This window comes from Camelus dromedarius, chromosome 19, assembly GCF_036321535.1.
Source record: "Camelus dromedarius isolate mCamDro1 chromosome 19, mCamDro1.pat, whole genome shotgun sequence".
Lineage (NCBI taxonomy): Eukaryota > Metazoa > Chordata > Mammalia > Artiodactyla > Camelidae > Camelus > Camelus dromedarius.
In genome coordinates, this window is record NC_087454.1 from 23,556,702 (window position 1) to 23,579,227 (window position 22,526).

The window sequence follows — 22,526 nt, forward strand, 5'->3', positions numbered from 1 at the left end:
CAACATACACAGAGGAAAGGAAGCAAGAAAACAATAACCTGCCAAAAATCTGAAGGTGTAGATGCTGTTGGCTTGGCACTGATAAATCGTGAGCTCCTAGAAACCAGTAAGAACAAGACCAGAAACTCAACAGAAAAATGAGCAAAGGCTATGAATAGACAGTCCACATTAAAACAAGATGCTGGTTGGCTCCTGAACATAGAAAAAGATGCTCAGACTCGCCCGTTAGAAAAGATGTGTAAATTAAAGTTATTCTAAAAAAAAAAATTAAGTTATTCTGAGATACCAATTTTAGCCCATTAATTTGGAAAACATTCAAACGTTTAATAACAATCTGCTGTAGAGGCTGCGGGGAACAGAGAACACTGGGCATATGGAGTGGCTTAAACCCCATGGAGGGTAGGAGGGCAGGATCTAGCAAAGTCAAATGTATTTATCCTTCACTCTGTTATGGAAACGACAGGCCAGTCAAGAAACAAGCACCACTCGGAGGGTTGGAGTACTCAGCTGTATTACGCTGGCGGGCTCAGAGGGGCTTCTGCTCCGAAGCTCTGAGCACCTCCAAGACGTGCACATGAGGTTTTATAGGGTAAAGTACAAGCTTGGGGTATTCGGCCAATAGGCATGGAACAGCCTTAGCAGCATTATCATCACAAAAGTGGAGGCGGGGAGGCAGCAAACCAACATTCCAAAGCCAGATATGTATCTTTGAAAATCCATCTGGCTAGCAAAAAACCTGAACAGCAAACCAACACTAATTAGCCTAGATTTACAAGTTAGTTTAGCAGAACTCAGATCAGTATTCCAATACTTAGATTTGTGAGTTATCTTGTTAGCCCAGCCCAGCCTCTCCTTCACATTCCTAGACTTGTGAGTTATCTTGTTAGACCAGCCCAGTTTTTCCTTCACAACTCAATAATCCCAACACTGGAAACATATTCAACAAATATACTGCACATATCCAAAATGTACGTGGTTATTTATTTCAACATGACTTATAATGCTGAATGATTAGAAACAACCCAGGCATCCATTAAAAGGGAGCTGACAAGATAAATTACAGTACATCCATTTAGCAGAATCCTGTGCATGGTCTGACAGCACTCTCTATGGACTGTGGCAGGCTCTCCAAGAGGCAGTACAGCAGAGCGGTTAAGAGCCTGGACTCTTAGGACAGCCTGCCAGGCTTGGACAGTGACAGCTATGTCACTTACTGGCTGTATGCCCTTGAGCAACTTAGTTAACGTCCCTACTGCCTCTCTCTATTAGCAATGACCTCAGTTTCCTTAACAGTAAAATAGAGCTAATAATACTACCTGTCTCATAAAGTTCTTCTGAAGACTAAATGGTTTAACATTTGTAAGACAACTAGAATAATGCCTGACCACCACCACGCTAAGCAAAAAAATCAAGGTCTGTACCTTGCATATATTATACACTACCGTGTGCGTGTGTGTGTGTGTAGTGGTATTGGTACAAAGAAACTCTGGAAGGATATGTAACAAACTAATAAACATAATTGGGATTCAGGATAGAAAATAAGAGCAAGAATTTTCATTGCAAACCTTTTTATACGGTTTTGATTTTTTAACCATATGAATAAATAAATACCTACTCAGAAATGTAAAAAAATAAATAAGGAAGACATTTTAGGAACTGTTCCCTTCCAGGAAGTCAAAACGTAGGTGATGATGGGACTAAATAGACATTGCCTGAGATGAATTTTTTAAATGGGGACATTTCCCTTTGGAAGGACAAAGACGATGCTACATACGATCCAACTCTACAAAGTAATGAACCCATATGAGCAGGGACAAATGGAATTTCTCCATCAAAAAAAAAATTATGCACAGGTGTCTCATGCTCAATAAAATAACCATGTTTATTTCATTTTTTAAATAACACTCCCTACAAAGAACTCAAAATGCATATACAAACTTACAGCAACAAACTTTCTTGATACTTGTACTTCTTAAGGAGGGGAGGGAGGGAATATGAGGTAGACAGGAAGGTAAAAGGAGGACAGGGCACTGCAGACCTGGACATGGGCAACAGGAGTGGGGCCAACAGTCACTAGAGGGCCTGGTACCCAGGGAGGGGGCCCAGGAGAAAGCACCCATTTCTGTGACCTCTGGTTTGGGGATGAGGTTATTTCACTCATGGAAGGAAACGCTGAAGGTTTCCTTACAAGGAGCGCTGGGACATCCACAGCGCTGGTGTTTTCTAAGCAGCACGACCTCCTGGGTTCCTAAGCTCCTCGGGCTCTACCATGAGGCCATCACAGACGTCTCCTCTCTGGTTGCCCTGAACAGACGAATGGCCAGTGAGTCCGCAGTTCTCCAACAAACCAGGCATAAAACACCAGTGGTGGGTGGAAAGAGAGGGAGGTGGAGAAGGGTCTTCTTCCCATCTGCCCTGGTGCATTCATGTTTTGTCAAAGGGTAGAAGGAAAGCAGAACCTGACATTTACATTCCTTTTACATCAAATGGTTATTCCAGAGAAAGCGCAGCAACACGTGAACTCCTCCAAAGAAAACTAAGACATAATGAGCCAGGATAGCTCTGCCTTCCTGTTGAAAATCCTTTTTTAAAGAGAGAGAGAGAAAGAGAGGTTAATTTTCTTTTTAAGCGATAAAATAATCCAAAATTAGAAATTTGGTATTAATTCAATCAACACCACAAACAGGCTTCTTGGGCTGCTTTATAAAGTGTGTGAGTGAAAGAATCTCTTGGTCTGTTCGATTATGTCCATACCCTCCCCACCACCTTGGGAAGTTTTCCTCTGGACATGTTTTCCTGTCTTTACCATCAGCAAATTGGGACACACTTTTCAGGGTTAATAACCTCTTCCTCTGGCTTCCGAGAGCATTCTTAGCCCTCTCAAAGAAGCAAGGAAGTCTGCTTGATATCTAGAGGTAGGAAGAACAACGAGCACAGCAGGTTTATGGAGTCAAAAGTAAACCCCACTGTTTATATGGGAACATCAGGAGAAGCTGCGGGTCAGACACAAAGGGCTTCCCTAGCCCTGCCCTCCTCCTGCAGTCTGTTCTCAACACTGAGCCTCCCAGACTGTTGAGATGTGGCCCCTCTGCTCTGCTCTCCAGTGGCTCAGCCTCACTTAGAACACCCTTATGGTGACTGCAAGGCCCTACCCACCACCCACCTCTCACCGTACCTTCACTGCTCTCTCCCTTACTCAGCTTCAGCCATCCTGGCCTCCTTGCTATTCTTCAAACATGCCAGACATGCTCCTGCCTCACAGTCTGCTTTCTACCTGCCTCCACTGCTCTCCCCGATATCCACGGCCCCTCCCCTACCTCTGTCAAAGTGTTGCTCAGAAGGCATCTAAGTGAGGCTTTCCCTTAAAATTTCAAATCCCCCAACACTCCTCATCCTTTCCCTTGCTTTATTTTTCTCCAAAATATTTATCACTGTCTGATAAACTGTAGTCTTTATTTGTTTGTTTATTGTTTGTCTCCATGAGGTCAGGGAGTTTGTCTCTTTTGATAACTGCCTGACACATAATAGGTGTTGACTGAATGTATGATAAACCATAAGCAGCAGGCCAAGGAACTGAGACCTTGTCCTGTTAGTAACTGGAAATCTCGAAAGGACTTTTTTCCCTTTTTATAGTTGATACCAGTTAGAAAAACCAAATGAACTTCCTTCCAGCAAGGCAGATGGAAAAAATGTACAGAGCACTGAGTCAGGCGCTCATATATTTAAATTCTGGTTTTGCCACTTAGTTGTTGAGTGACCTTAGGTTATCTAATCTCTCTGAACCTCAGATGCTTCTCCTAAAATACTTATTCCACTAATTCATAGGGTTATTAGGAAAATTAAATGAAACATGTAAGAGTATCTCAGAGTACCTGGAAGAAAGTGTTTAATAAAATGTTAGTTTCTCCCTCCCACCCCTAGCTTTCTAACAAACTAAGAAATTCCCTGAACATTACTGTCAGGGTCCCAGAGAAAACAGATGGCACATGCAAATTAGGATCATTCAGGGAGGACTAGATAAAGACACTATCTAAGAAGTGGGGGAGAGGGGAGGCACAAGGGTGGTGCAACAGTGGGGCTGATAACAGCAGAGTTGTTACCACTCCTAGGCCTGTAGGGACAGGGAGGGGCCAGTTTCTAGAACCCAGGAAAGACACCTGTGGGGAAAAGTTTCAAAGGCACATTTAAGATCCTAAAAGCAATGGGGAGACGAACTATTTTAAAACACACTCTATCTAGGAAAATTACATGCCCCAGATTAAACAAACAAACAAACAAAACAAGTCCTCGAACACAAATCCCTCAAAACTAAATGGCAAAATAGAAGATGTTATTTTGAGAATCAAGGCCAGTTTGAAAACACGAGAACACTTGCTTAAGTGAAAAGAATTAAAAAGTCAAGCTATGTGGTAGCTCAAGGACAATCAATTCAGCAGATGAAAATATACCTTGGTGAACTCCCTGCTAGAGAGTTCCAAGAGCAAGAATAAAAGTTTCTTTAAATACATCGAAAGCAGGAAGCTTTTTGGAGAATCAATGTGACCGCTTGATTAAACCGAGTACAAAAGGTGAGTAAATGACTATATAGGAAAGAAATATACCATGCCAGATTTGAAATTCTCTTAAAGTTGCTTGATTTAAGCCTTAAAACAGCAGAATAAAGCCTTTAGCATTTTAGAGCCAAACTAGGAGGAATTTTAAATATTATTTTAAAAATATTCTGTGGTCTGTTTAAAGTATTCTAGAATGCAATATTTTAAAGTATCCTAGAAGACAACTTTTAAAAGTCTAGGTCAAATCTAGCTTTGTAAAATGCTGCAAGAAAGCTAGGGCAGGCATAAGAATAGACATGTAGATCAATGGAATAGTACTGAGGGTCCAGAAATAAACCCAAACATTTATAGTCAGCTGATTTTTGACAAGGGTGCCAAGGCAATTCAATAGGGAAGAGTAGTCTTTTTAACAGATGGTACTGTGACAACTGGATACCCGTATGGAAAAGAATGAAGATGACCTTTTAACTCACACCATATACAAAAATTAACTCCATGGGTCAAAGACCTAAATTTAAGAGCTAAAACTCTAAATCTCTAAGAAAGAAACATAGGTATAAATCTTCATATCTTTGGATTAGGCAATGCTTTCTTAGATGTGACCCCAAAAGCACTAGCAACAAAGAAAAAAATAAATTGAAATTCATCAAAATTTAAAACGTTTTCACTTCAGCAAACACCATGAAGAAAGTGAAAGACAAGAAGAGAAGCACAACATTAACCATCGGGGAAGTGCAGATCAAAACCACAGTGACATTTTACTTCACAGCTGCTCGGCCGGCTACAGTCAGACAGTTAGCAACAAATGTTGACAAGGATGTGGAGAAATGGAACCCTCATACCCTGCTGGTGGGCCACAGTGTAAAATGGCACAGCCACTCTGGAAAACAGCCTGGAAGTTCCTCAAAAAGTTAAACATAAAGTTATTATATGACTCAGCAATTCCACTCTGAGATATGCACCCAAAAGAACTAAAAATGTATGACTACATAAAAATTTCTACACAAGTGTTTACAGCATCATTATTCATAATAGTCAAAAAGTGGAAACAACCCAAAGGTTCATCAGTTGATAAGTGGATAAACAAAGTGTGATATATACATACAATGGAATATTATGTACTGTTTAAATAAGTGAGTTTGTTTTCTCTTTCAGTGGGTCGGACTCTGTTCTAACTGATTAACATAGATTATCTCATTTGAAGTTCACAATCGCCTCCTCTCTGCACTTCAGCTAGGCTTCATTCTAAATGCAAATCAGCTCATGGCACTCTCCTGCCTTTCCTCCCCAGAAGCTTCCCTTGTACTTAAGGTAAAACCCAAACACCTTATCACTCCCTCTAAGACAGAGGCCAACTCCTGGATCTCAACTCACTCCGTTGCAGCCATTCTGGCCTCCTTGCTGTTCGTTAAGTCTGTTCCTATCCCAAGAGCTTTCACTCCCAGGTCCCTTTGTCTGGAACAATTTTCCCCAGCTTTTCTCATGGCTCGCTCCCTCCTTTCCAGTCTTTGCTCCAATACCACCTCCTCAGAGAGACCTTCCCTAATCACCTACCCAAAGTCACTCCCCATCACTCAGTATCCTCAGTTCTTCTTTGAACCCACATCCCTGTCTGACTAGGCTAGAGTCTGGTAATCTGCTTTACTGTTTGTCTCCCTCCTACATTGTGAACCCTAGGAGAGCAAGCTCATCTCCCATCCTGCTCTCTGCTCTAGTTGCCTGGAACTGAGTCTGGCATGTGTAAAGCACTCAGAAATATTTTGTTTGTGTGAAGTTGCTCTGTCGACATTTTATTTGATTGTGTTTGCTTCCTTCTTACTTTTAGTAACGTTATTTGTGGGGATCTTCTGTCCTTGTTTTGTCTCAGGGAACGTTTTCTTTGAGTGAATGCCTGAGTATTGCCACATTTGGACCAGAGCCTAGAAGAGGACTTGGCACACTTGAAGCCAGCATGATGGCAGCAGCTGTGATGAACAAGAAAGCACCACAGGTACCTGTTCTGCGATGAATTTAAGGGCAGGAAGTTGGGCTTGGAAGGGCAGCCGCCCCTCCTACCTCAGAGCCCCATGTGTTCATTCTCTCTCCACTGCCAAGCCCAGGTTGTTTTGGAAGAAAACTAAGCTGACTGCAGATTTCATTACCCCTAAGATTTCAAACAGTAATCATTATTTTTTCCTGTTTCCTTAATTATCTCTCACAATAATCAGGAGAAACAAATCAGGAGTCAGGCCTAGATAGTAACCTCTGGGTTGGTTCAAGGAGGTTAAGCACAATCTAAGGCAAAGGGTCTCCTCCCTGACTGAGCATTAGATTCACCTGGAGAGCTTTTAAAGTGCCTGATGCCCAGCCCACAACTCATGCCAATTAAATCAGTCTCGAGGTGGAGCTCGGGCAGCTATTGTTCTTAAAACTCCACAGGTGACTCTAACATGCATCCTACTTTGAGGGTGTGGAGCAGAGTTTCTCACACTTTAATATGCATGCAAATTCTCCAGGGTGTGTGTAAAATGGTAAATTCTGATGCCAGCATCGTGGGCTGGGGCCTGAGACTTTGCATGTCTGACTAGCTGCCAGATGGTGCTGATGCTGCTAGACTGCGGACCACAGTTTGAGTAGCAAGTGTGAAATCAAATACTGGTTTTGACTCAGGTTCACAACTTTCAGATCTAACATTTGGTCATCGGAGAGTATTAATCCATGTGTTTCGCTAATTCCTGGGCATCCCAGCCACTGGGCAGCCATTGTTTTGTTTGCCTTTTCCTCCTCCATGACAGGCCCTTGATGGGGAAACTGAAGTCTCACCTCTTGAACCATCCTATGATCAATGCTGTCCCCAATGTTTCTCAGTTGCATGGCCAATTTGTGGATTACTTCTTCCTGGTGATGGTTCTGGCCAATGCTATTCTCCTTGGGCTGAGAAGGTGGGTTGTGACCTGCATTGACAGAAAAGAGTTCAAAGAGAAAATAAGCTACAAGGATATATGGTACAACATGAGGAATACAGCCAATATTTTATAACTATAAATGGAGTATAACCTTTAAAAATTGTGAACCAATATATTATACACCTGTAACTTATATAATACTGTACAGCAACTATACTTTAATTTAAAAAAGAATTCAAGGAGACAACTCCATTAACTATCTGTAGATCACTCACCACTAGTCACTAAAAACTATCTGAGACAATGAGAAGGACAAAATCCCAACATCATAATGATTATTGAAAATCAAAGCCTTGTTTTGGAATAGATCAACTCTGTCCAGTAGAAATAAAATTCCAAGCTACATATTAATTTCAAATTTTCTAGTGGTAAAATCAGGGAAAAATAATTTTAGTAGTATACACCTAAAACAGCATATCCAAAGTATTACTGTTATATAATCAATATAAAATTATTAACGATATGTCTTATACTCTTTTAATTATATTTAAGTCTTCAAAATCCAGTGTTTATACTTACAACACATCTCAAATTGGGTTTTAACTAGTTTCATGGAAAACCTTAATTTATATTTCATGAAGTTTACAGTTAAAAAGTAAATTCATATACCCAAGTTGTTCCAAACATACTTAACAGTTTTCCAACAATTAAATCAAGTGTCAGTTTTTAAACTTAAATTAATTAAAATTAAATAAAATTTAAAATTCAGTTCTTCAGTTGCACTGGCCACATTTCACATACTTTATTATTTTCCAAGGATTGAATTTTTAATATCCAGAGGGAAAAAGTGTCTCACTTTATGCTGAAAAGTTGTGTGGATATGGATATATCCACACACAGTTCTGAAAATAAAATCACAATCTAAAGGGCCTAGTCGGGAATTTGGAAAAACTTCTTGGTTAATCTTTTTGCAAGAATAATTCCTTCATAAAGCAAATAATAAGCCTCAAGGTATTGGAATTAAAATGTGTTAAAAATATTGTCATACATTAAGAATTCTTCAGCTGCATTTAGGAAAACTTTTAAGCAAATATGCTCTTAAGGTTTTGTAAGTGCTATTCCATTGCCAGCTATCTATAATGTGAATATTTTATTTTCTCATATGGTGGTCATCCTTTTATAATCTTGATCTTGTTTACTAAAAACAGAGATCTAGGGTTCAAGACTGAGCACAAGCATTAGCCTCTCCATTTCTCCTAATCTCTCCCAAGACCCCACCAAAATGAAAGTATAGGAAGAGGATGAGACCACAACAGTGAAGAGAATGAGAGGCAGGGACAACAGCAGATGAGAGATCAGTACATGTTTCTGGAAGGCAGAAAGCAGATGACACAAGATACGGACAAGTGAGCCAGGCAGAGAAAGTGCCAAGAACCCACAACAGGGGGTCCTGAGGCTTGGAAGCCCGTTTACTCCACCAAGACCCTGAAGCTGGGAAAGGGAGACATGCCATTGACTAGAGATCAACTGTACCACTTGGTACCTGTGACAGATTTAAATTAAAATGTCCAGACCACTCTTCTTTAATAGAAGAGAACAGATCTTGTGGAAAAAGCTAAAACTTTATGAATGTTGGTGCCTCAGATTAAAGTTGTCCTTGTTCTGGCATTTGGGAGGCCTGGCGCCAGAAAGCCAGCTTCCTTATTCATCACCCTAAAGACCCCCCAACTCAGAGGCCTCCTTTGCCCCATTTGAATCCCCACTCAGTGGGAAGTCGTGGAGAGGCAGTTGGGCATAGTGGTAAGATTCTGAAGCCAAATCATTTGGGTTCAAATGTAAAATCCACTATAGTTAAAACTAGGTAACCAGGGAAAGTTACTTAATCTCTCTATGCCGCAGTTTCTTCAAACGTAAGATGGGAATAGTAATGTATTATTTTATCAATGTTAAGATTTTATAATTCTGCCAAAACAGAATGTGTTTTATAATCTATGGCATGTCGTATTTCAACTGTATTCTTTACCTCTGGAGTAGTAAACAAAATAATGGTAGATTTTACAATTGATGGAGTATTAAACCTAATGAAACACCACAGTAACTACCTCTTAGAGAGGTTCTTGAGATGGTTAACTGAGTTAATATATTTAACACGTGCAGGACAGTGCCAGGAACATGGAAAAATACTATACAAACGTTAGCTACTGCTACCACCTGGGAAAACAGTCTTACTTACATAACAGCAGGAAAAAAAAACCACACCAGCTACTCAGTCCATATTTCTTTAAAATAATAAAGGATAACCAGACAAGTGAGAAGAACCACAGAATGAAAGAGAGATACCCGATAAATAAACAAAACAGTAATACTGAAGAAAACATATAATTCAGGCAAGACAAGAGAATGTTTGCAAATTCTAATGTATATGTTTAGAGAAATTTAAGAAAATATTACACTCAGGAAACAAAAGAGTGCCATGAAAAAAGAATAAACCTACAATAAAATCTTCCAGATTTTAAAAATGTGATTGCTAAAATTAAAAACACAATTGATGGTCTGAAAAAATAAAGTCAAGGGAATCACACAGAAGAATCATCAGAAGTTTAAAAATATGAGAGAAAAGAAAGGTGATCTAGAGAACCAATATGGAAAGCCCAGCATCTGATTAATAGGAGTCGCAGAAAGAGAGAAATCAAGGAGAGAAATTGTAAAAATAAATAGCATAAGACAACTTCCCAGAGCTAAAAGACACCAAATTTAAGATTAGAAAGTCCCACCGAAAAAAAAAAAAAAAAAAAAGCCCCACCAAGTTCTTAGGACAACAGATGGGGAGATAAAATCCTCATCTCTAGAATATACTGAAATTTCAAAACACTAAGCATAACGAGATGCTAAAAACCTCCAGAGGGAAACATGAATTAGTTTGACAACTGACTTCCCATCAACAATGGAAACTAGAATATAGTAGAACAATTAATGTCCTCAAAGATTTTATTAAAAAATTATTTTCAACCTAGAAGTCTGTATCTAGCTAAACTCTAAATAATTTGTAAGAAGTGAATGAAGATATTTGCAGACATGCAAGGACTCAGGATGTTGTTCTCCCATACACAGTTTCATAGGAAGTCTCTTGGGGAAGTATTCCAGTAAAACAGAGTATGACTAAACCAAGAAAAAAAAAAAAAAAACATTTAGCAGAGGGTGGATCTAACCCATGCGAAGGGGAGTCCCAGGATGACAGTGGTACCTGGAGGCCTAGAGAGTGATGAGACTGGAGCAAGAGAACAGTGCTAGAAGGGAAGTCCCTGGGGAAAGGGAGATTTGCTAGAAGAGACAGTATGGTTGAAAATTTGGGGAAACCTGAGGATATTGTAACTGTAAATCATGTGGGGGAGGCAGTGAGAAAGTCCAGAAAACAAAAGGTCATACAGGAAGTTTATGGTCCAAATGTGAAGCAAATTAAAATGTGGCTTAAGTTGAAACTGAAGGAATTGCTTTATAGTTCGTTCCAAAAGGATATTCCTCTGTGTTAAACTTTATAGTACTTTCCCTGTATGATTAGTGATGAAATAAAATTCATATTTAAAGGCAAGATGAGAAAAATTTAAACATAAAAGTTTTGCTTTGCCCATTTGGGCCTCCTCCCTCCCCTTCAGTGTGTACTGTGCATCGGCATTAACCAGACCTCCTTAGGAGATAACCTTCCTTCTTAATCTTGTAAGGGGCCACGATGACCCATGACCCACTACTTGTAGATCTGGATTGGGTAAACTGTCAATAATACATCATTTAATGTACAGCCCCTTGTCTCAAAAATTTATGTAACTGTGCTTTGACCTTAAACAGGCAGAACAGTTCTGGGAGCTTTCAATTATAATCCTCAATTTGGCTCGAAAAGAATTTCCATTTCTTTTTTAGGTCAATTGATCAATTCTTTTGTTGGTACTAGGCATAATATTAAGCAATCACAGCTTTAAGCCCCTATTTCACTACTGGGAGGTGATTATTCTTAAGGAAAATCATTCCATACAGACTTTATTGCTAGTAGCAACCACCTCTAAATCCCAGAGCATTAAGAGACTTTGAAGAGTATTTGCCCAGCCTTTTACCTTTATAAAATAACAAGCAGACAAGACAGTACTGGAAGGCTTAGCCTCTCCACATGCTGGACCATCTGCTTCCAGATTGGAAAACATATGCCTTCCTTTTTTAGAGACACACCACCTCCCCAGAACTCAAGGCTTCATCTCTCACTCAGCATGACCTCTTATTTAGTTAAGGCAAGTGGTTTCTTTTAGGAGAGCTTTATGCCATTAGGTAGTGCTTAAAATTCAGTCACTTTGTACATTGAAATCTTTCAAGGATAAAATCAACAATAATTGCCCCCTCTCAAAGGATACACCTTCTCATAATCAATTAAATATATTACAGTTGACCCTTCAATTCCTAATAATACCTAATCTGAGTCATAATTTCCAAAAATGTGCTTACATTTAGCAGGACTACTGGTCAATCTCAGGAAGGCCCAAAGTCTCATACCAAGGACACACTGCTCCTTTAAAAAAGAATTGCTAGTATCACCCAGGACTGAAATACAGCAAAAGAGAATTAGCCATGCAACTAGAATGAAAGGAATTTTGCATGGCAGTGAAGTTGGAATTCAAGCTGCCAGACTAGACTTGCCATCAATAAGTGTAGACTGCTCTTCCAAGAGGTGCCCTGATGAAACAATGAGAGAGAATGGACAGAAGCAAGAGGAAGAAGTGTGATGAAGGAATTCTCTAAGCTGAGAGTCTTGACCAGGTTTGTAGGTTGAGGAGAGGAATTAAAGCAGGAGTAAGGGAAAATGGAAGATAGAGCAGGGCAAACCACTGAAGCAAAGTCCCAGAGGTTTAGGAGAAATGAGAATGGAAACATGAGGAAGGATTAATTTTGAACAGGAGGGGGTCTCCCTTCCTTTGATATACAATAGATAAGATATGATGCTCTTGTAAGGAAGTCTGGAATGAGGGGTAAGGAGATTAAGGTGTTTACCCTGATGACATCAGTTTTGTATATGAAACAGAAAACTCGGTCGCCTGCTGAGAAAGAGGGGAATCCTGAAGTGGCTGAAATTAGTCACTAACAGAAATGGAAAAAAAAGAAAACTGACCAAAGTTGCGTAACAGGAGCTAAAGACCACCATCACCCCCTCAAAAAAAGAGAAAAATATATATGTATATGTAACCTTGATGTGCATTCTTTTTCCAGTTGGCAGGAGTCCTAAACTTGTATCTAAAGAAAGGAAAATTTTATCCTGTCCTCACATAGGAGAAAGTCTTGACTCAGTTACTTTCTAATTACCTGTTCTTAGCTTCTCTATACCTCAGTTTCCTTATGTGTTAAAAAGGGACTTTAAGGTTATTATGAATATTAAACAATAATGTTCATGAAGTCTTACATCATATGTCTTAACTACTACCACTGGACCTGGTGTTAGATTATATTTACATAGATACAATAATGTAAAACAAGGTTGTTGGTTTTTAACTTTTAGAATCAACTGATGGAAAAAAAGCACAGAAGAGTTGGTTGCAGCTGGAGGACAGAGTATAAATGTTAAAACTCTAGCTAATAATTAAAAAGTACAGTTGTCCTTTGGTATCTGTGAGGGATTGGTTCCAGGACACTCCCCTCTCCTCTGGTGGATATCAAAATCTGAGGATGCTCGAGTCCTCTTGTATAAGATGGTGTAGTATTTGCATATTACTTACACATGTCCTCCCATATACTTTAAATCATCTCTAGATTACTTACAATAACTAATACAATGTAAATGCTAGGTAAATAGTTGCCACTCGCACAAATTCAGGTTTTGCTTTTTGGAACTTTCTGGATTTTTTTTTTTTTTTTTTTTTATCCGAGGTTGGTTGAATCCGATGATGGAGAACCCAAGGATATAGAGGGCTGACTGCATAGGGGACAAATAGCAGGCTCTGGAAGGCTAGTGATAAGAAGGCAAGGAAATTAGCATCTTCCTCTTATAAAATAGAGTTGTGTGATACTGCTGAAAATATATGAAATAAGAAATAGAAGTTTAAATTATTTAAGTTTGCAAAGACAACAAATAGAAGTATTAAAACAATAGTTTAACTATCAAACATAAGAAGAGTGCCTCTGGGCACTGGCGGGTACCGCACCACACTTCACAGACAGCACTGGTCCCCAGAGCTCGAGAACTCTACACAGAGCAAAGAGTGGGAGGAATGAGATGGGGGAGCAGGGAGGGCCAGGGTATCAGCCAAGGGTAAGCCCCTAAGTAGGTGGCTGAAATAGTAGGTGAAGTATGTAGCCCTCTGATCAAAATTGCAACTGTACTGCCTGTCATTTTAGTTTCTATGTTGTTTTAAAGAGTATCTCACCTCAAGCCATTTTGAAATGACACCCTAACAATTAGTTGACACCCCAGCAAGGGTAATTTGACAATTACCTGAGAAAAGGTGAGGGCACCAGTAGGGGCTGAGCGCTCACCCAAGAGGGAAGGTGCCCAGAGAGACGAAAGAGCAGCCAAATGGGGAGACCCTCCCCCAAACAAATGTCATCTACTTCAAAATAGGTTTAGGGCCAGCCCTGCCTGTGCCAATCAAAAGCATAATGGTTTGCAACTATTATTTTAACTGATTCATTGTCACTAGGGAAATATAAAATCTAGTATATGCAGTAGGAAGATGGAATACCAGGTGGATAAGTTCCAGTAATCGACATTGGGAGAAATGAAAGAGCTTATGAGGATGTCAGCAACCTTGGGTATCTCCATTGGGTAGACAGAGGCAGAGAAGGAAGGACCTTAGAGATAGGATGCATCAAAGGATTGAGCGTGCCCCAAGCAAGAGGTGTGTTTTACATTCTGGAACTCAACATAATAACTATTTTTATTTTGTACATGTCTGATCAACTAAATGGTGAAACCCTTGAGGACATGTATCTATTTCATAACTCTAGGATCTAGCTCGGTGCCCTACACAGATATTGTTGATTATGATTATAAAGATGCAGTTGCATAAGGGGGTGGAGAGAAGGACAGAAAAGGTTAGAGTTGGAGGGAAAATTCTGGCTACTCTGTCAGTTTATCTAAGGACAGTCCTACCTTTTAGTTTGTCTTAAAGACGGCTCTCCTTTCATTTAAAGTTGCAAAATGGCAACAATAATGCACATTCACATATTTTAAATGTGGTGGTGGGCAATGTATCCATCAAATTTTATGAATGCACATGTGCTCAAGGTTATCCTTTGTAGCATTGGTTTCAATATTCAGTATTTGAAAACAACCCAGATGTACAGCAATAGGAAACTATTTAAATAAATAATGGTGTATCCAGACTATGGAATATTATGCCACTGTAAATAAGAATAAGAAAGCTCCGTATTAATGCAGAAAGATCTCCAAATCATGTGTTAAGTGAGAAAACAAGAACAGCGCGCTTAATATGCTACCTTTGTCTAAAAAGGGAGGGGGTATAAACATCTCTATTCACAATTGTTCATTTTCACATAAAGAATCTCTGGAAGGACACCCCAGAATCTAAGAACAATGCCTATGATAGAAGTGGTAAGAGTGGGAACTGAGCAGATGGGGGCAAGAACATAGGAGACTTTTCACTACATGCCTTTTCGTATTCTTTAGTTTCTCAACCATGAAAATGTATTTTTTTAAACAAACACTTATATAGCACTTATAATGTGTCAGTCACTGTTGCAAGCCACTTAAAATAAGTAATGCATTTTTCTTAATTTTTATTAACATAAATATTTATTCAAATTTTAACTTTAAAAGTATCTCAGAAGTCATAATTGTATTGTGGTTATGCAGAAAAGTATCTTTGTTCTTAGGAGACACTATCGGGAATTACTTAGAGATGAAGTTAGTTTGCAACTTTATTTCAGATGGTTTAGCAAAGAAAAACAACTGTGTGTGCATTCATGAGTGCATGTGCATATGTGTGTAGAGAGAGTGAGAGAGAGAAAGCAAATGTGGCCAAAAAATGATAAATCCATGTGAAGAGTATATGAGTAAACACAGATCTATTTGTGCAACTTTTTTTGTAAATTTTAAATTTTCCAAGGTAAATGATGGAAAGGAAAAGTATCTTAGACAAGTCCTTAAAACTTAATAAAACATTTCTGTTTAGTTTCTACAAACTCTTTGGACTGGTTTTCAAGGCCCTTGGAATAATCTCAACTTACCTGTCCATCCTCTTTACTCTTCTTCTTGAATCTTATGCTAGAATAAACTGTTACCTCTATTTGATCAAATCTCACCTGTGAAGCGTATCTCAAAAATTGCTTTATCTAAGATGCCTATTTTTTAGTCCTCCAAAATAATGCGATCTCTCACCACTTTAAATATCTATAGCACTTTCAGTTCTCTTGAGATACATCATAGTTTAGATTTTGCTGGTCATTGCATGTTTTCATTATGTAAAATAACATGATAATGCCTATTAGATGTGTATATCACTATACTCACTTATGGGATACACAGTGTCTATAATAATAATTATGGGTTACCAGTTATGCCCTAAATGAACTTGGGATTGAAAGGAAAAAGTGTCTTCTGAGAACTAAGAGGCAAGTTTAATGTATGTATAGAGGAAATGGGTAAGATGGGCAGTCACTGGAAGAGGAGAGGCTACTAGGTCTCACCTGCAAGCTGCTCCCTCTGCCTGCAGTTTGCACCTTCCTTAACCTCCTCAGGTCTCAGTACAGAGTTAAATCTTAAGGGAAGCCTTCTCTAACCTCCCTGCTAGGTCAAAAAGCCCCATTACAGCATCTGGACCTTTTCTTAGCACCAGTCACATTACATATTATTGGTCTCAAGAGATAGCAGTACCTTTACCAGTGTCTGCTCCAGGAAAGAAAGGGCTGTTACTGTTTTTGTTCATCATTGTCACCCGAGTACCTAGCACAGTGCCTAGAATATAGTAGGCCCTAGTATTTTTTTTTTTTTTTGAATGAGTGAAAAAGTAAATGTGTCCATCACGAGGAGGCAGGGAAGGGGTGGTGAGCCTTAGAAGCACATACACCAAAAAAGGGGCAAAAATGTGCATCTGATCACTCTCAAAGGGAGAAAGAAGTTGAATAACTGGATCCTCTACTGACTTCTACAATTAATATCTCCCATTTATACTACCTATACATATATATTAAATATATATATATTTAATTCTGCCCTTTCCTATCAATAATTATTGTATTTTTAGAGGTGGACGGGGCCTCTTTCCACTTTCATTCATTTTTGTTTTCCCAAGAGCGTCTAATTTCTCCTAAATGATGTATCAGTTTGGTTGTTCTGGACTTCCCAAAATCCTACCCACCTCCTCTAATTGTCTTTAAGTTCCCCATACAAGTATTATGGTCTTTTTCCCCCGAAGAGTTCTGTTCATATGTATAGTGTAGATGTCCCTAAAGTAACATAAATTTAGGCTCAGCGAGTCACTTTCCAGCGAACAAAGGTTTGGGGCAGTATTTAGAGTATCTATCTATCTTATCTATCTACCTACCTATCTGTCTACGTACTTACCTACCAACCTGTCTAATTTTTTAGGTTCTTAGCCAGAGGGTCCCCCAGGGTCCTCCGTGCGACCTCCGGCCCCGCTGTGCTGCTGAGACCCGCTCTCCCGCGGGAAAAGCGCTTGGGGCGGGGCTGCGGCGGAGGTCACGTGGGCGGCTGTGACCAACAGGAAGCGCACACGGCGCGAGGCGGCCGGAGGCCCGGGCGGTGGTGCGCGCTGCTCGTTCCTCGCTTCCGACGCGAGTGAGAGGCAGGGAGATCTCGCGCCCGGAAAACTCCTCCCGGCGCCTCCGATTACCCGGCTTTAGCGTTCTCGACGCCGTAATAACCACTCCATGTCCCTCTCACACCGCCTCCCTCGGTCAGTACATCCCCTGTTCCTTCAGCGTTATCATAAAACATAAAAGGATAAAGGCGCTGCTGCCTCCCAGGCCTGTGAGGGAAGGAAATCGGGGGCTTGTGTCTGCGCCACCTCTACGTGGGGTCCCCTTGTTTCTGTTTGGCGGTCGTTTAATGCACACTGGTGGCCGACCAGATGAAAATGCCAGGAGCAAGTGAGGTTTTACATACATAGTAAAATGAGAGCTCTAGACAAGAAAACAAACGTGTAGATTAGTTTGTTGGCGTTACTCTCCGACTGTAAGGTCTTAGCATTATTAATTCTTCACTCTGCTTCTGCTTTTAAGGTGAAACCGTTATTAGGAAACTGGGGGTAAATGTGGCAACCGCCCACAGCGCACCTCAGCTTCGTGAGGAATCTGTGAGGATTAAGCAGTATAGTGAGTGTGAAAACACTGAAAAATGTTTACAGTCAAATACAAGTTCTAGAATAGTGCACAACCTTGTTAATACACTAGAAAACCACTGAATTGTGCGCTTTAAAATTTGAACTTTATGGTGTACGAATTACATCTCATAAACCAAAATATATGTTCTAGAAGGTATTCATAGATGACAGTCTCAGGCTTTGAGAAATAATTGTTGACACCTACCCAGATGAAAATTCAAGATTTTACTCTATTGAATTCTTTCTAGAAAATGGCGACTGTATTTGATACGGTGATAAGAGACTATAGGATGCTTGAAATTTCCACATTCTCAGTGGCATGTAATTCTTTTAAAATTGGACAGTAGTTTGAGATTGGTTTTAATAATTCCTTTCAGGTTTCTAGCATATTTTTAATCTAAAAGTCTAAAACCCCATATATTTAACTACAGCACTCTTTAATGCTTTTCAAAACATAACTCTTTAGTTTTCCAACATTTTGGGACATTTAAGAATCATACATTTTTGCAAAACAAAATTTCAGATTTATCTTTCCCTCATGTTCTTTCCTATATCGATAAAATCAAAAGGAAACCTAAACTGAATTTTCCCTACCATTGCAATGCAGACATACTCAGGTCAGGTTTAAAGATAAATATTTATTAAAAGATAAATTTGATCTAGTTTAGTCTATTTGGGATCATCTTAATTAGTTGTCACTTCAATGATTCAGGGCTAATAGGAACTAAGATTTCTACCATGAAGCAAGGTCAGTTTTAGATTTTTACCACATAAGAACTTTGATGAATAGATTTATCACTACTACTTAATGTTTAAATGCTCTATTTAATGCCTGATTTTATGTCCTCAATACTAAGAAAAATACATGGTAAATAGAATATTTAACTTAGTTTAATGCAAATAATATCTTACCTGGGTTCCTTGACATGGCTGAAACTGGCTGGGAGCTGACAAGTTGGGTCATGTAAGCCTTCTGAACACTGTATTTCACCCACAGTGATTTGTAACAATTTGTTACTTTGGGAGAGGGATTCAGAAGTTCTTTAGGTTCACAAACAATAGCATCATGTTTTTTCTTCTTCATGTTTTTTCCCTGTTGAAAAATACATATTTAGTGGATTTCCCCATTTCTCAGTATATATTTGGTATGTTAGATGAATACTGATGTTCTAACACTAGCAGCCTTTATTCCGTATATTAAAGGGTTATGGATTTGGGTGAAAGATGGAACAGGGTGATCTCTAAGGTCTTTTTCAATTTAAGTAAACATCTTTCAATGTTGTTTGGTCTTTACATCTGCTACACCACCCCACATTGTTATCTCCAGCAGTTTTTCTTCATCTTTTTAATAGCCACATTCCATCAAGGGAGCAGTCTAAATTAGTACACATAGAAGAAGAGAGACAAATTAGTGTAGCCAAAAGAAAAACAGATTTAAAAAAAAGCCTAGACAGGTGGGGAAGGTTGGAGATGGAATACATTTTTTGTCCTACTTCAGGGTGTGTGTATGGTGGTGGGGTTTTCCTCAGAATGATTCTTGTATTCCCTCTTTAATCCTCCGTATGCATACAGTCCATCTCTACAGACACTAGTGAAGGCTATTCTGTGTCCACTCCCCACTTTTTTTCTAATATTGTAGCACCAATCCATAAGTCAAAAATTGAAAATTTTCATTGTCCATCCATGCACTCATTTAATCCTCTTAAAGGTTGGCCACAAAGTTTGACTTGCTATTTTACCTTCTAAACCTAAGCAGTTACTAGAAAAGGAAGAAATGGATAAGATAGGTCAGACCATAAAACAACTAAAGAAGGTAACAGGGGAGGCCTCCAGGAGACTTAGGGCAGTACTATCCAATAAGAGTATGTAAACCACATGCATAACGTTAAGTTTTCTAGTAGCTACATTTAAAAAGTGAAAAGGAACAGGTAAAATTAATTTTAATTATATATTTTATTTAACCAAATATACCCCAAAGTTATCACTTCAACAGGTAGTCAATATAAAAAATTATTAATGAAATATTTTACATTCTCATTAATCTAAATCTTCAAAATCTGGTATAGATTTTACGCTTACAGTATTTCTCAATTCAGACTAGCCACATTTCAGATACTCAGTAGCAACATGTGGCTAGTGGCTACTACCCTGGACAGTAAACACAATAATGCTGTATTGCAGCTTTAGAGGAAGAAGCAAGAATTAAAAAGAAATGACTTTGAGAGAAAGATAACAGGCAGCTATCTCAGCTATACAAACCAAGGTGGGGCAGGAGGGAGGGTAAGAATCATCAAGTAAAATTCAGACTCATTTTTCAAATGAACCATATTTTCCAGTGTAGAAGGATACTACAGTATTTTGATTATTGTAATTTGGGCCAGATTAGGGGAGAGGGAGATTTGGGGTGAAGGGTTGTAAGTGCCTGGGCATTTTTGGTGCCTTGGACTGCCTGACATTTTAGCTATACTCATCAGGCAATCTTCTAACCTTAATTTGATTTCTCAAGTAAACTCTCCATTGGGAAAAGGACATCCCCTCCAGCTAATGTATTAGAGACACATCAGCCCTGGAAAAAATTATTAAATTACCAAAGGGGGAAAGTTGACAGTCAAGATGCTGCCAGCCTTACCTATCAGTTCATTGTGAATGTCCTCCAGTGACTTTCAAATCTTCGAAACTCTGCTTACTTGGACAGACAATATTTATACACATAATCAGGGTCATCTTTTGGGACTTTTAGAGCCCAGGCCAAATACCACTTCCTGTCCCATCTTCCCACATATATTTCTGTCCAGCTAGGATCAGGTTACCATGAGCATTTGGGGCAAACTTGAAAGAAAATAAATCACAACCATGGACTGGTCACTGATCTTTGGACCTTAGATTCCTTCTTAACAAGTGAAAGACCTGGCACTGATGATTTCTAAGGCCCCTTTCACATTTGGCATTTCATGACTGAATCCCAAACAATGGAATTTCTAAAAGGGAGACATGAAGCCCAAAGGGCAGATTTTCTCTCTAAGAAATCCTAGAATTTAAAAGCTGAAGTGGTTCCACAGAGTTCACCGAATGTGACCTGTGATGATATTTTTACCTCTTTGAGCCCTGATTTCTATATCTATAATATGGGACTAATAAGGCCTGTCTTGCCATGCTGCTGGAAGAATTAGAACTGGTACCTGCCTCCTGTTAAAAAAGCAAGACAACACACCCCAAGTCACCAAATTGAGACTTAATTATAGTTTTGGTTCTCCCAGAAAGAGGACTTAAACCAGTCAATCAGAAATCACCTGATCAGCACTAGTTAAGGACTCTGCCTGATAGACTCTAGTCATCCCCTAAAAGAAAGTAACTGCAACAACCAACCCACTTTTTTTTTGCCAGTGTAACTTCTTTGTTCTCACTCCCTTCTGTCTATTAAAGTCTTTCACTTTGCACAGCTCCTCAGACCTCCTTATGCTGCCCACTTCGAATCCATTTTTGCTGAAACTCTTAAAATGTTTAATATGCCTTAGTTTATCTTTTAGCACTACCATTTGGAAGGCAGTCAACAAATGGCAGCTATCATTGAGTTCATACTTTCTAATTTTTAGATGAAAATAAATGAGGCAGAAAGGTAATGGCTAACCGAAAGAACCAGATGCCAGATCTCCTTAATGCCTGTTCAGCCTTCTCTCACCTGAGTCCTTCTCAAAGTCAATTACTAAGTATATGATTGCACCCCAAGGCTGAACATCTACTAATTTTCAGCATCTTACGGGCCTACCTCCTTTTACAATAAATAAAAAACAAGAACAACTGAAATTACTAGCTGAACTTATGGGTTAAGTGCTATACAGAGATGCAGAGCAAGAAGAGGAACTTCCTGAAATTTCTCTCTTCAACCTTGTTCATAGATTACATCATGTGATTAAAAATCAAAAGGGGCTAAGGAAGGACTTAGTAATTCCTTATAATTCCTTCCAGATCCAGCCTAGGGGAGAGAGAGAGAGAGAGAGAGAGAGAGAGAGAGAGAGAGAGAGTGTGTGTGTGTGTGTGTGTGTGTGTGTGTGTGTGTGTGTGTGTTTGGCAACCTTTTAAGAATTAGAATCTATGAGGGCAGTTTACTTACTTTACCATTAAAAAAAAAAAAGGCACTAAGAAAAGAACATATTTGATGGAGAACTAAATATTCCCTTAAGAAAATATGTTAAATTCTCTTTATAATAGTAACTATTATTATCAACGACTACAGATAAAAGGAGAAAATATTGAAAATATTATGTCACTGTAACATGTTTTTATTTTCATTCAAACTGCATCATAAATGTTAAAAAAAACCAGTATATTTTGATATGCAGACAATTTACAGATAACATTAATGAGGGTAATTTTATCTCACAAGAAAGTCTTTAGGTATTCCTTTTAAAGAGAATATTGGTTTGGATGGAGTGCGTGTATAACATTAATACTAATAACACCTTAAAATTTTCTAGTGCTTTGATGTTATAAAATACTTTTGCATATATTTTGATAATGTTTTCTTCCAACAACCTCATGGCATAGGTAAGTCAGTTATCATGACTTACAAACCCAAGCTTCGGGGTGACTTGCTCAGTTGGTAACTGGTGGAATGGCCTCAAACCAAGGTCATCTGGCTCTTTTTCCAGTTTTTTTTTTTCACCACATCGTACTGCCTTATGAATCTGATGTCACTTTATGTTTTTATACTTCCTTTTCATGTACTTTGTACGTTCACAAACACTGACTTATTT

The 22,526-nt window shown here is 39.0% G+C and overlaps 2 protein-coding genes across 2 annotated transcripts in view; one reads left to right on the forward strand and one right to left on the reverse strand.

The window, feature by feature from the left end:
- KCTD20 (potassium channel tetramerization domain containing 20) overlaps window positions 1–22,526 on the forward strand; it is a 91,126-nt gene that overhangs the window by 33,540 nt on the left and 35,060 nt on the right. The window contains exon 3 of the mRNA XM_010994481.3: window positions 6,421–6,543. The gene's annotated coding sequence lies outside the window, so the exon portion shown is untranslated. The remainder of the gene's footprint in view (window positions 1–6,420; window positions 6,544–22,526) is intronic.
- PXT1 (peroxisomal testis enriched protein 1) lies at window positions 1,808–19,690 on the reverse strand. The gene is made up of 3 exons (XM_010994606.3): window positions 18,685–19,690; window positions 7,356–7,486; window positions 1,808–2,582 (listed from the first exon to the last, which is right to left on the reverse strand). The coding sequence occupies exons 1-3, from the start codon at window positions 18,854–18,856 to the stop codon at window positions 2,478–2,480; spliced, it is 408 nt and encodes a 135-aa protein (XP_010992908.3). The 5' UTR covers window positions 18,857–19,690; the 3' UTR covers window positions 1,808–2,477.